This window comes from Rattus rattus, chromosome 7, assembly GCF_011064425.1.
Source record: "Rattus rattus isolate New Zealand chromosome 7, Rrattus_CSIRO_v1, whole genome shotgun sequence".
In the NCBI taxonomy this organism is placed as follows: Eukaryota; Metazoa; Chordata; class Mammalia; order Rodentia; family Muridae; genus Rattus; species Rattus rattus.
This window is the reverse complement of record NC_046160.1, coordinates 95,912,074-95,925,277: the sequence shown is the minus strand read 5'-3', so window position 1 is coordinate 95,925,277 and position 13,204 is coordinate 95,912,074. Positions and strand designations below refer to the sequence as shown.

At 50.0% G+C, this 13,204-nt stretch overlaps 1 protein-coding gene across 2 annotated transcripts in view; it reads left to right on the top strand.

Annotated features, from left to right (window-relative positions):
* Map3k9 (mitogen-activated protein kinase kinase kinase 9) overlaps positions 1–11,854 on the top strand; it is a 62,516-nt gene extending 50,662 nt beyond the window's left edge. Inside the window, exons 6-12 of one of the 2 annotated variants that reach the window (XM_032908067.1) lie at positions 179–419; positions 1,737–1,859; positions 2,992–3,145; positions 5,480–5,548; positions 6,825–6,937; positions 7,883–8,695; positions 10,162–11,854. In XM_032908067.1, coding sequence (XP_032763958.1) covers positions 179–419; positions 1,737–1,859; positions 2,992–3,145; positions 5,480–5,548; positions 6,825–6,937; positions 7,883–8,695; positions 10,162–10,646 — 1,998 coding nt within the window. In that variant the 3' untranslated portion in view covers positions 10,647–11,854. The remainder of the gene's footprint in view (positions 1–178; positions 420–1,736; positions 1,860–2,991; positions 3,146–5,479; positions 5,549–6,824; positions 6,938–7,882; positions 8,696–10,161) is intronic. The other variant, XM_032908068.1, reaches the window with a different exon arrangement.
* The last annotated feature ends 1,350 nt before the right edge of the window (positions 11,855–13,204 follow it).

Genomic DNA, 13,204 nt, shown 5'->3' with positions numbered 1-13,204 from the left:
CTCCAGGTTTGCTCATGGCGTTTGTCTCTCTAACTGTATTTGCAGTATGGTTGTGTTACACTTTCCTTTCACCCGGTGCTGGACATCCTCTCTCCCCTGGGCACCACAGGAGAGCTCTCCAGTTTGTCTCCTTTCTGCACTGAGACCCACCCTTCTCTCTGCTGCCTCCTGTATGTAGGAGCTTCGAACCTGGGAAGAGGAGCTGACCCGGGCTGCGCTCCAGCAGAAGAATCAGGAGGAGCTGCTTCGGCGTAGGGAGCAGGAGCTGGCTGAGCGGGAGATCGACATCCTGGAACGAGAGCTCAACATCATCATCCACCAGCTGTGCCAGGAAAAGCCCCGGGTGAAGAAGCGCAAGGGCAAGTTCAGGAAGAGCCGCCTGAAGCTCAAGGACGGCAACCGCATCAGCCTCCCCTCGGGTCAGTAGCAGGGAAGGAGCAGGGGCCGCTGTGGCAGCGTTGGTGGGAGTCAGACTGTGCTGGGACACACGGGCCATGTTGGGATGGGCCGTCCTGCTCAGTGGATGCCAGACTTTCTGGGACACTGTCATTGGAGAAGGATGTGTGTCACTGGGGTGGGGGACGCTCAGGTGTTCCTAGGTGAGAAGTCTTAATCCTGAGGAGAGATCTGTCTCGTTTCTATCACAGTTCTAATACTGGGTTAATAAGTAAACATTCCTATATAAGATTCACATACAGCCTCTCAGGAGCACATTGGCTTCATAAAGGTAAATTTTCAGTACTGTTACCTGGGGGAAATGTAAAGAAATAAGAACCTGATTTAGAACCCAGGTGGAGTGTGATGTGCCCAAGGGCACAGGTGAGGATTCCTATAGAAAACAAAGTTCTCTGTGTTCTGAATCTATAAGGCCTTGGGAAGCAAGCTTAGTAGAATGTAAGGACATGAAGTAGAGTGGCTGTGGGTGACCTTTAAACCTTGGGACGATGGCTTAGGCACTGGCAAGGGAATTGAGTCATCAAATCATGAGAATGTGCTCCTGGGAGTGAGCCCTGCTGTCCTTGTCACATCTGATTTGATTGATGTTGTTTGGTTGTGGTTTTGTTTTTTGCAAGTAGCGTGGTGCCTTTAGGTACTTGTGGAGCACCTAGGCTTCACCAGGACACCTCTGTGCATGCACTAGCAACAGGTGTGAAGCTCTGCTTCCATCGCAGGGAGAGGTTAGTGCAGTGGGGAGAGCTCAGTGCCTCTAACAGATGAGGAGGAGGCTGAAACGCAGAGCTCAAGAGCTGAGCGATTCATGTTCTTCATGCTGTATACAAACTACCTTTAAGGTGTGTGAGAAGTGGGGTCGCTCCCCCATTTCTGTTGAGTCCTCCTGTTTCTGTCACGACCTTTCTTAATACACCTGCAATTTGTGAGGAGCATTGAATACTCTTATTTGGTACCTAAAAAGTACACGCATTGCGACAGATCATCTGAAACATGATTTCAAGTAACGTTTCCTAGAATAATCCACCAAGTGGCATGCACTAGAAAGCAGCTTTCAGGGTGTAATTGTATACCTGTGTCCACTACATAGAGAGCATTATGAAGGCTGCTGTCTGTGCATTCATCTTGTCATGTGTCCCTTTGGGAAAAAGAGGTAGCTCTGGAGAAAACAAAGTTGTTCAGGAGATGAAGGCCAACCCCTCAGGCCTGCCAGGAGACATCAGAGTTCTTAAATGAATTTGACTGTGTGGTAACCCTGATGCACACGTTTTTCTCTCCCCAAGCAGATTTCCAGCACAAATTCACGGTGCAGGCCTCCCCCACCATGGATAAAAGGAAGAGTTTGATCAGCAACCGATCGAGTCCTCCTGCAAGCCCCACCATCATCCCTCGCCTTCGAGCCATTCAGTGTGAGACAGTTTCCAAAACTGAGGCCAGACATATTAGGGACACTGGTCCCCTGCTCTGCTCAGCCATTGACTAATCCAGGCTTGTTCCAGCTGTAACTTCTGCCACCTTCCCTGACAGTGTGCACACACATGCATGTACATTAGCAGACCCTCAGCCTTCCTGCTCTTTGTCCTGTTGTTCACTTCTGTGCTGTTTCCGCCACCTTTAACACGCAGTCAGACATCAGCACAGGGGCTGTGGGTATGGGGAACTCTTTAGGGAATTGCAAAGCAATTGGAAACTGGAGTGAAAGAGATACAGCTTGGTGTCCACCTGAGGACCACCATACTGTCTGCCCTACTGGGCACCACTGCTTTTCTTCCATCTGCACATCCGAAGCCGGGGCTTTCCAAAGCCAAGGTCTTAAGGAAACTTGTCAAAGCTTTATGTAGGCCAAACCCGGACTTGTTTTATTTTTACTGTAGTAATTACTTTACATAAACATGCGTGTGTGTCTCTGTGTGTGTATGTCTATGTATGTGTGTGTGTCTGTGTGTGTGTGTCTGTGTGTGCATGTGTGTATGTCTGTGTGTGTGAGTGTATGTATGTGCAGCATGTGTGTGCGTCTCTGTGTGCATGTGTGTATATGTCTGTATGTGTGTGTATGTATGTGTATGTCAGTGTGTGTGTGTGTGTCTGTGTGTCTGTGTGTCTGTGTGTGTGTGTGAGTGTATGTATGTGTGTATGTGTGTGTGTGTGTGTGTGTGTGTGTGTGTCTCATGTGTGTATGTGTGTGTGTGTGTGTGTGTGTGTGTGTGTGTGTGTGTGTGTGTGTCTGTGTGTGCATGTGTGTATATGTCTGTGTGTGTGTGTTTGTGTGTGTGTGTGTGTCTGTGTGTGTGTCTCTCTGTGTGTGTGTGTCTATGTATGTGTATGTGTGTATGTGTGTCTGTGTGTATGTATGTGTGTGTGTGTATGTGTGTGTGTGTGCATGTGTGTGTGTATGTATGTGTGTGTATGTATGTGTGTTTGTTTGTGTGTATGCGTGTGTGCGTCTGTGTGTGCATGTGTGTATAGTCTGTGTGTGTGGGGGGAGGGGTCTGTCTACCATTTTTAGAGATACTTATCTTACTCAACCTTTGCTATCCACAGTGACACCAGGTGAAAGTAGTAAAACCTGGGGCCGGAGCTCAGTTGTTCCAAAAGAGGAAGGGGAAGAAGAGGAGAAGAGGGCCCCAAAGAAGAAAGGCCGGACGTGGGGACCGGGGACGCTTGGGCAGAAGGAGCTCACGTCAGGAGATGAAGGGTAAGAGGCAGATGATGTGAATGTCTTCTCGCAGACTGGCACACTGTTTTAAAATATGACAGGATATACTTTTGTTTCTCTCGTTTATTTAATGTTTGGAACAGTATAAGGGTTCTGTTTTATTTTTTAAGACAGGCTACCCAAACTCTGTTCAAGCTCTCCATCCTCCTGCCTCTGCCTGCTGAGTGCTGGAATCATGGATGTGCACTACTGCCTCTAAGCTTCCTGACCTTTCTAGAGACTTGTCCAGTCTCCTGGACCCTGGGTTTCCTGTAGGGCAGGAATTGTCAAGTTCTTTCTATGAAAGACCAGATAACATTTTAGGTTTCTGGGTCTTCATGGTGACCAAGAAATAGAAAAGCTGCCCCAGACTCTGAGTGACATAAGTGAATGAGCTCATGTGTCTGTGTCCCACTCAAACCTCACAGGTTGCAGGCAGGATTGGATCCAGTCTGCGGCTTTGCTGCCCCCTGCAGGTGTTCTCAAAGCTGCAAAGGTCCAAAGAGGATGGGGATGGAGGACGCTGGGCTAAGTGAGCTAAGGTCTGAGTCTTCCTCATAAAACATCTGTTCAGAGGAAAGGGAGGAAGAGCAGGGTCAGAAAGGGCTTTACCCTGAAACCGAGGCAGGCACAGTACCTCAGCCCTGGCACTGCCCTGGAATGTACTGTGCCCCACTGGCCTGCCTTGCTACTCTCCCACTAACCACACGTTAGTGCCCTTCTAGGCAGAGGGTCTTGGTGACTTAGCTGTGCCGCGTCCTCATTTGTAGGCTGGAGGCCCAGGAGCAAATTCTCTGCATCTCCGTTCTCCGTAGGCTGGGCCCCTGATGTCGCACACAGGGTCTTGGACAGGGATTTAGCTCATGTTTTCTCAACTACAAAATGGGCGTAAGACTCGTACCTCGCTTAGGGGCTGGCTGAATTGCTCCTGTGAAGTGCAGCACTTAGCTGTCACGGTGGACGCTCGTCATTGTCAGCTGGGTGATGGGCCCGGCCTTCCACGCCATCTCCTTAATTCCCGCCCTGTGGACATCATGGCGTGTGTTCCTTCTAGATGCTTCCTGCTGTTCTGAGTGTGCAAATAGCAGTTCCAGCGCTGTTTTCAGGGACTCCATTGCTCTCTGAGGGGCCTCCGACCTGCCAAACTGCCTTTGGTAACTTCTGAGTACGAACGTTTATGTTCAAACTCTCTATTCTTCATGCCTGAGCTTAACGGAGACAAATACCAGTTAGAGTTATAAAAAAAAATGGATGTATACGAACTGGCCAAATGACCAAGTAGCTTTAAATAGTAAATGCACACTCGTAGGACGAGCTGTCTGCTCTGTGTGAGTGCAGCTCTTACGTCCTTCGGGATCAGCAAACCTACAGAACTCAGGAGACTCGAGCAAGGATAAGAACCTTGCAGTCTGCCCTTTATGACTCAGGAACCCAGTCACCCTGAATCGCTGGCTACTTCTGACATTCGTATACATTTTAAGGTTAACCAGGCTAGCTGTGGCTTCTGGTACTTAATTTTTTTAAACTACTTTTTCAGTGAATATACAGTGATGGTTTCATTGCAGCTCTCACAGTATAGATCATTATAGTTTTTCTTCCTTCCTTCCTCCCTCTCTCCCTCCCTCCCCTCCCCCTCCCTCCCTCCCCCACTTTTCTCTCATGACCTCTTTCTGCAGGTCCTTCCTCTCCTCAAAGAGGATTCTAATGATTTTGTTGCTTCTGCTTCACTTAAAGGTTTCTGTTTGTTTGTTTTGTTCTTGTCTTGGTAGTAAATTAACCTTCTTCTTACACTACAGAATGTTAACTTTGTACTTTTCTTTCTTCTTACATAGATCTGTCCTTGCAGACTTTTGAGACAATTAAGAAGCACATGGCTTGGTGTTTCATTATTCTCAATTCTCATTGAAGAAATCAAAGTGTATTCTAACAAGCTTGAGTCCAGGCATCTTTGATGTCAGGAATGTTAGAGATCTCTCCACAATAATATTACTAATTCTAGTGCCTATTGACTGAAGAAAGCTTATAAGGGCAAACCCTTGAATTCAGTACAGTGAATCCCTGTCTCCCACCATCAGACAGTACATATCTGTAGGAGCAGCAGCTCACTGCTGGCAGCTTGGGTGTTACTCACAGCCCCTTTGGCCCTTACAGTGGAAGGGCCTGGGCCTGAAACAGCTCCAACATGGCAGTCTTTTCTGGGGGTGGGTTTGCTGATTGGACAGGCAGAGCACAGCTGGCCACCTCGCTGGTCTAGCCTGGGCAGTTTGAGTATGGGAGAGGGTGAGCTGGCTGTGCTCTCTGCTGCATATTGCTGATTCTCTTTATCCATTGAAGATCCCCTCAGAGACGGGAAAAAGCTAATGGCTTAAGTACCCCATCAGAGTCTCCACACTTCCACTTGGGGTGAGTCTGCTCTCCACACATCCACAGCTGTACTGATAGCTTCCATTCCCTGTCCTCATTCCTCATCGCTGCAAGTGAGAGCTGGTTATTTTTTTTAAGAGCAGGGCACCTTGGGAAAATTGCCCTGTCGACCCACCCCAGTTGCTGGGCTGCTCCTTGCACATCGTGTCTAGAGAAGGCCCTGTGTAGTTTATCCTCGAGCACTGGCTTTGATTTGCTAATCTGGGCTTCCTCAGGCCCAGCACTCTAGGGGAACAGTGCAGTGGGGAGCCCCAGGCTGTGGTGGTGACCACTTCTCTCTAGCTCTGTGTCCTGTGCTTCAGTTCACCAGTGTTTCTGCCGCACAGTTCTGAGGCTTAGGAGAAAGGTGAGCCTTCTCTCTCCCTCTGGTGGCTTCAGACCCCGAGAGAGTAGGCTTTAGGTGTATGCGTCTTTAGCATTAAAAATCAAGAGTCCTCTCTGGCTGATGTGCTAGGTTTTCAATGCCACCATATCATGCAGATTCTTCAGCACTCCCTTTACTGCCCTCTAGGGGAAAGACCAGAGCGTCCAGACCCTTTGTAAGGGAGCCGAAGGGGCCTGTTCTGTCTCTGGAGAGTTACTATCAGGCCTGCCAAGTGAGCTGATAGCCGGGATTTGAAATCAAGCCTCCGTCCTTTGTCTCCATGCCCAGACAAACGGAGGCTTGAGCACTGTGTAGTGTTTCCCATAGAGGGCTACCCCACGTGAATCGTGGGTGCAGCTTTCTTGCTTGATTTTTTTTATTTTTTCCTTTTGAAGAGTGAATGGCTTTGGAAGCTTAAGCATGCGAGATAGAAGCTTGGAAGGAGAAGCTGAGAGACATTATGAGTGGAGTGGCCGGGGCCATTTCTGCTGGTTCATCTGCCCCATGCTTGCCTTGCACTGCAGGTGTCTGCATTGAAATACTTGTGATGTTCTGAGTGTGTTGTGTTTGGTTCCTATGGGGCGATTGCCTTTCCCTTAAGAATGACTCAGACCAGACCTTCCAAAGGCTCAGTCCTTACTTTCTGTCTGCTTGCCCGCCCGCCCGCTCACTCGCTCTTTCCATGATTCCATAGCATGTGAGGGCTGGGTTAAACCACCGCTTTTCATCTCCTAGAGCATGTGCACTTGTCTGTGAACTAGAAGGGCTCAGGAAGAGTTGTCTGACCCCCAAGGATTTCAGTGTGATTAAGTCGATGAACACTTTCTGAACGCCTATGGAGGCTGCACGGGAAATGGCCAGTGCTGACGAGTCTCCTCCCCCTTCCTTCAGCCTCAAGTCCTTGGTAGACGGATACAAGCAGTGGTCATCCAGTGCCCCCAACCTGGGGAAGGGCCCGAGGAGTAGCCCTGCCCTGCCCGGGTTCACCAGCCTTATGGAGATAGGTAAGTATAGCATTTGTCTTGGTCTTCTTCCGCTTTCCTTAGACAGTTAATTCTTGGCCAGACTTCCGGCATTGTTTAAGGACTCCTAATACTATTATCCATAGGGTTTGTCTCATTTTTGTTCTCAACTCTGGTCCTCTCCTTTGTCCTCTCCATTTTATCAGGTTTCCCTAAACCCCAGTCTCCGTGTATTGTGGCCGTGGAATCTGTCTTTTGCCTCGGCCCCGAGATTCCAGCAATAATCTCCTGGGGCAGTGTACAAGGATGAGGACTTGAACCGGACATATTTCCCCTTTCCTAGCCCTTCGAATGTTACTATGGCTACTGAATGGTGGCCCCCTTTCCTAGCCCTTCGAATGTTACTATGGCTACTGAATGGTGGCCGAACTCTCGAGAAGATTTTCTTTGTAGATTTCCAAGTCCTAATAGGCCCATCAATAGAACAGATTGGCCTCCAAACACGTGGAGTTTTCTGATTTCTTGTGAAGACCAACCTTAAGACGTTTTGCTAAGAATCATGCTAGAAATCCAAAGCCTTTCTAGTTTTATTAGGAAAAAATAAATAAATGTACAAAAATGTTAGAAATGTTTCTAGTTCTAGTTCTAGGAACTCATTCTGCATGTTCTTGTGAGTGTTCCGAGTGGGCGAAAGGTATTGCCCAGTGGCAGCATACTTGCCTAGCGGCCATGAGGTCGGCACAGCATTATACACACACTCAGCAGAGTCCCTAAAGGAGGCAGTGAATTAGCTGATACTCTTTTTTTGCAAGTAGAGAACTGGGCTCTGGAATGCGGGTGGATTTCCCATGTTGGTCTCAGTTGCGTGTAACAGGACAGTCCGCATTGGCTCAGTGTCCACTTTTAAGTCCTGCTTCTCTGACACTGAGCTGGGGAAGGACCAGCCCCTTCACTCCTTTTCTCTGCCATTTCTCTTGTTTTCCACAGAGGATGAGGATAGTGAAGGCCCAGGAAGCGGAGAGAATCATCTACAGCATTCACCCAACCAGTCCTACCTCTGTATCCCATTTCCTCGTGGGGAGGATGGGGATGGCCCCTCCAGTGATGGAATTCACGAGGAACCCACCCCAGTCAACTCAGCTACCAGTACCCCTCAGCTGACGCCAACCAACAGCCTCAAGCGCAGCGGGACCCACCACCGGCGCTGCGAGGTCGCTCTGCTCGGATGTGGAGCTGTTCTGGCAGCCACAGGCCTGGGGTTTGACTTGCTGGAAGCTGGCAAGTGCCAGTTGCTTCCCCCAGAGGAACCTGAGCCACCAGCCCGGGAGGAGAAGAAGAGGCGAGAGGGTCTTTTCCAAAGGGCCAGTCGCCCTCGTCGGAGTACCAGCCCGCCCTCCCGAAAGCTCTTTAAGAAGGAAGAGCCGATGACGTTGCTAGGAGACCCCTCTGCCTCCTTGACACTGCTGTCTCTCTCCTCCATCTCTGAATGCAACTCTACTCGCTCCCTACTGCGCTCTGACAGTGATGAGATCGTGGTGTATGAAATGCCAGTCAGCCCAGTTGAAGCTCCACCCCTAACCCAGTGCACCCAGAACCCCCTGGTTAATGTCCGAGTGGAGCGCTTCAAGAGAGACCCCAACCAGTCCCTGACTCCCACCCACGTCACCCTCACAGCCCCCACGCAGCCTAGTGGTCACAGGCGGACTCCTTCTGATGGGGCACTTAAACCAGCAGCAGCGCCCCCGGCCCTGGGCAGCAGAAGCCCCTCCAGCAATGGAGTGAGCCCCGGTCCTGGAGCAGGTGAGTTCTGGCCACTTCCCCTCTGTCCTCGCTCCTTATGTGACCCCAGAGTAAAGATGTTTGTAGGTGGCTCATTTTCTCTCCTTTACTTCTGGATTTGAGTAAGCCCCATTGCTTCTTCTCTTGCTCAACCATGAAAGGAATGTGCTATGGAATTGTCAGGGTGCCCAGAGCTGGCTGACTTCTCTCTGCCCTGTGCCATGGGCATCTTCTCCTGACTTGAAAGGAGACAGGCTGCTTAGGAAGAGACAGAGGAGGCAGACAAGGGCTTCAATGGTGTGCTGAAACCCTGCTCTGGGGCAGGGCGGAGGTTCTTGTTCCCTATAGATGCTGTAGCCACAATGGAGGAGTCTTCACACACCTAGGAAGGGTGTTTTCTGCCACATACTTGGGCTCCTGCCATTACAGCATTAGTTCAGACACACACCTAAGGTCAGCTGCCACCCATCCATCACAATCCCTGTCACTAGTTCCTGAGTCACTCCTGCCCCTTCACAGCTGGAGACATGTCTGGTAGGTGGCTGTCCACGTGTATGGTGTATGAACTTGTCTTTAGCAGTTGACCTTAGAAACTCTTGTGAATGGGCACTTTCACCTTAGGACTTCCCTGCCCCCATTCTTGCTCCCTAAAAGACCCAAGTCTGGCTAAGAAACACCCCCTACTTAGTCCAGCGAGAGAGCAAAGGTTCTCTCACCCTTTCAATGATATCGTCGTGTGCGTGCGTGCGTGCGTGCGTGCGTGCGTGCGTGCGTGCGTGCGTGCGTGTGTGTGTGTGAGACGGTTGTTTCCCGCCTTTGTGTGAGCCTCCTGTAGGTTTCTCTGTTATACGGGGTGTGACCTTTAATGGAGTGGAGGCACGTGAATCATCTTTACGTTTTGCTGCCTAGCTCGTTTCCTGCCATGTGACTGTGAGGTAGATGACACTGAACACAGTCATTCCCTTAAATCGGTCAGCAAACTGTTCTGGGAAAGGACAGAATGGTAAATGTTTTGGGTTTTGTGAGTTAAGTAACCTTTTCTTTTTCTTTTTTCTTTTTCTTTCTTTCTTTTCTTTTCCTTTTTCTTTCTTCTTTTTCTCATTTTTTCTTTTTGTAACTAGTCATACTGCTATACTGCTGAAGATACAAAGCAACTACAGAGTGTATCAAAAATGCGTCTCAGTTAAACTTTATTTACAAACATAAGGGACCATCTTGTGGGTCCTTTCCCAACATCTGCCTTAAATTAGTTTATTATGCACGTGACCCCCCAATATGTTAACCATTACTTGACCCAAGGCCACTTTGTTTCACCACTGAACCTTCAGCAGCTCCCAGCACACTACCTGACATGGTGTGTTCTGTAAACATTTGTTTCATTCCTTTTGTCCCAGTGCCTAAGCGTGTGGAAGTATGGGGAAGGTGCATATCTCAGCTGGAAACAATGGCACTGTCATCTGATGTCTTTCCTTTTGTCTTCTGACCAGGCATGTTGAAGACCCCCAGTCCCAGCCGAGACCCAGGCGAATTCCCCCGTCTCCCTGACCCCAACGTGGTCTTTCCCCCAACTCCGAGGCGCTGGAACACACAGCGAGACTCGACCTTAGAGAGACCCAAGACGCTGGAGTTTCTGCCTCGGCCACGTCCTTCTGCCAACCGGCAGCGGCTGGACCCTTGGTGGTTTGTGTCCCCCAGCCACGCCCGCAGCGCCTCCCCAGCTAACAGCTCCAGCACAGAGACACCCAGCAACCTGGACTCCTGCTTTGCCAGCAGCAGCAGCACTGTGGAAGAGCGGCCTGGACTTCCAGCCCTGCTCCCCTTACAGGCAGGGCCACTGCCCCCTGCTGAGCGGACACTTCTGGACCTGGACGCTGAGGGACAGAGCCAGGATAGCACTGTGCCCCTGTGCAGAACTGAACTGAATGCACATGGGCCTTCCCCATATGAGATCCAACAGGAGTTCTGGTCTTAGTGAAAAAGGGGCAGGGTGGGCAAGGGAGAAGTTGGAGGAGGCAGAGGGAGCTGGCTGGCACAGCCCGGTCTCAGTTAGGCCCCCTGGGATCCAGACCTCCTCCTTGCACTGAAAATGCACTTTGAAGACGGAAGGGATAGCAGCAGGGCCACCGGAGTCTCCTGGCCTGCAGTATCTTTCCTCCATGCTCACTAGAGGGGCTGTGTCAGCTCTAGCTGTGTGCATATGTCCCCACCCTCTGGTCTTCCTCGCCTTTAGGGTGACACAGCTGCCTCTCCTCAGCCAACTAGAGTTGTCCCGGGTTCCCTTTGTCAGCCCTGAGTCCTACCTGTTCACACAGCGCTACTGATGTTCTGTGATTGATCTGACTTATCGTCCTTTCTTCCCACGACTCAGTGTCACCTTTGGTATTTGATGAGTGTCTTGTGTTCCAAGTCCTTTTGTGCCAGCTGATGGGTTTAGGTTGGCCTTATGAAGGCCAAAGGGTTTGACAGACCTGGTACTACCACCTGTGTGAATCTCAGTGAGGACTGAGGATTCAGAGATGGAGGAGAGGAGGCAGTCGGGAACAATCCAGTCAGGCTGGGTGGGGAGGCTGATAGAAGAACCATGCCTTGGTTTGGTTTGGTTTGGTTTAGGTTTGGGTTTTAGAAACAAAGGCAGACATCAGTGCCCACCACAGGGCTCCATCCACCCCCTGGTTCAGACCCGGTTGCACCAGGTTTGAATGTCAGCATATTCATCTCAGGAATGGCGTTTGGGAGGCACGCTCACTGACCCCGGGTTCCTGAAGTCAGGAACAATGCCTGCATTTGTTTGTCATGTTGGGCTTCCCTTCTTTCCTCCAGTTCCTGGAGTCAGTGGGCTTTAGGTCATGTGTGATTCGCAGATACACCTGAAGTATGTCAACATCATATGGGGTAGGGTCCTGGACCATGAGGTATGGAACTATGAGGATTCCTTCATCCGACTGTCCATTTTGTGATGTCCTTGAAGTCAATGGAACACTTGGTAATAATGTTTGGGTGCAGGGAGGCAGCAGTGTGATACAGTTCCCAAGGCACCCAGTGGGCTACTGATGCCATCTCTGTCTCTACACAGAGAGCTTTTGTGCTGGGCCCTATACCATGAGCTGGGTAGTAGAGACAAAAAGGCTAGTGCTGATGTGTTTAGTATTTGTTTCTTAAATGTGAATATTGAGCTTCAAAGTGTTTTCACTTATTTTCATCACTGTCTACTCCCTCCGAGCCCCCTGTATTGTGTGTGCACCGTGGCCCTTATGTGGCAGTGACAGCTTGGTTGAAGTTACAGCCCCCAGTAGTGCTGGAGTCTGCAGTTCTCTGTGCTGCCGTCTGGATGCCCAGAGGGTTAGAGCAGCACACATGGTGCAGGTGACAGATTTCATCGTTGCTGTTTCTCTGGGAAGCACGTATGAGATGATGTTGGCTCCCACAAGTTCTTTATGAGCTCTTTCGCCCTTTGTCTCAACCCTGCACCCCCAGTTTCAGACAGGGGATCAGTACTGATGTTGTCTGTCAGCCGGAGTTTTGCTATAATATCCGATCTTCCCTCTTGGTTCTGTGAAGTGAGAATGGAAGAGATAACTTTGCCCCATTCTCAGATAGGCGAGGGGAGCTCGTGAGCCCTCTCAGTCCCAGCCAACCCAGCGATGATGCTCCCCTGTTCCAAGCCACAATCATCTGTACGCCAGCCCCAAAGCAGAGCTTTTTCCTGTAGCCATCTCCAGGAGAGACATTGTTAAAGATGCAGTATACACTGAGTGGCAACTGTATGCCATTGAGTGACAGGTGGGATCTAGTTCCTCTCCACCCATCAGTCAGACAGAGGAAGGCTTTGCTGAAGACATGATTGTACCTGGGAGAAGTGAACGCGGGACTATATAAACTGCTGCTGGGAGCATGAGTTACCATGGGGGTGTGTGTCTCCTTTAGCTCTTCCAAATCTATGCAGTGCTGGCCCGCTGCCTGCCACACTGCCGTGCAAGCCTGGAGATGGGATGAATGCTAAGTCGTTACCATTTGTGTGACATAGGTTCCCTTGTCTGTGGTCATGGTTAGGACCAGGCTTGGTGGGTGTGAATAAACCCACTTACGTGGCAGTGGCTTCTCCCTTTCACTTCCCTTTCCTTCCCTGTCTTCTCGGAACGCATGTCCCTACCTTCAAGATGCTAACAGGATTGGATACTGTTCCTTCCTGTGAGTCTCCTCAGTTCCTAGTGATAGCCTGGATCTATAAGGATAGCACTGGCAAGTGAAGCGAGTTCTAGGAAGCCATCGTGGATGCTCCTGGTATTCTCTGACATTTCTGTGACCTCGTAGACATCATCATTAGGATAGCCTACATTTGGACAACTCAGAATGGGGATGTTTTTCCTTCTGACCTTTTAAAGTGACATTATTTTCTTCATATATGATACACTTGTCTCAACAGGAAGACAGACAGACAGACACTGTTTGGATGGTTGGGTCTGGCCACCAGGCTCTGACACCGTACAAGTTGGCCCGCCTCCTCTGTTCTGCTTTTCTTGCATGACTCTG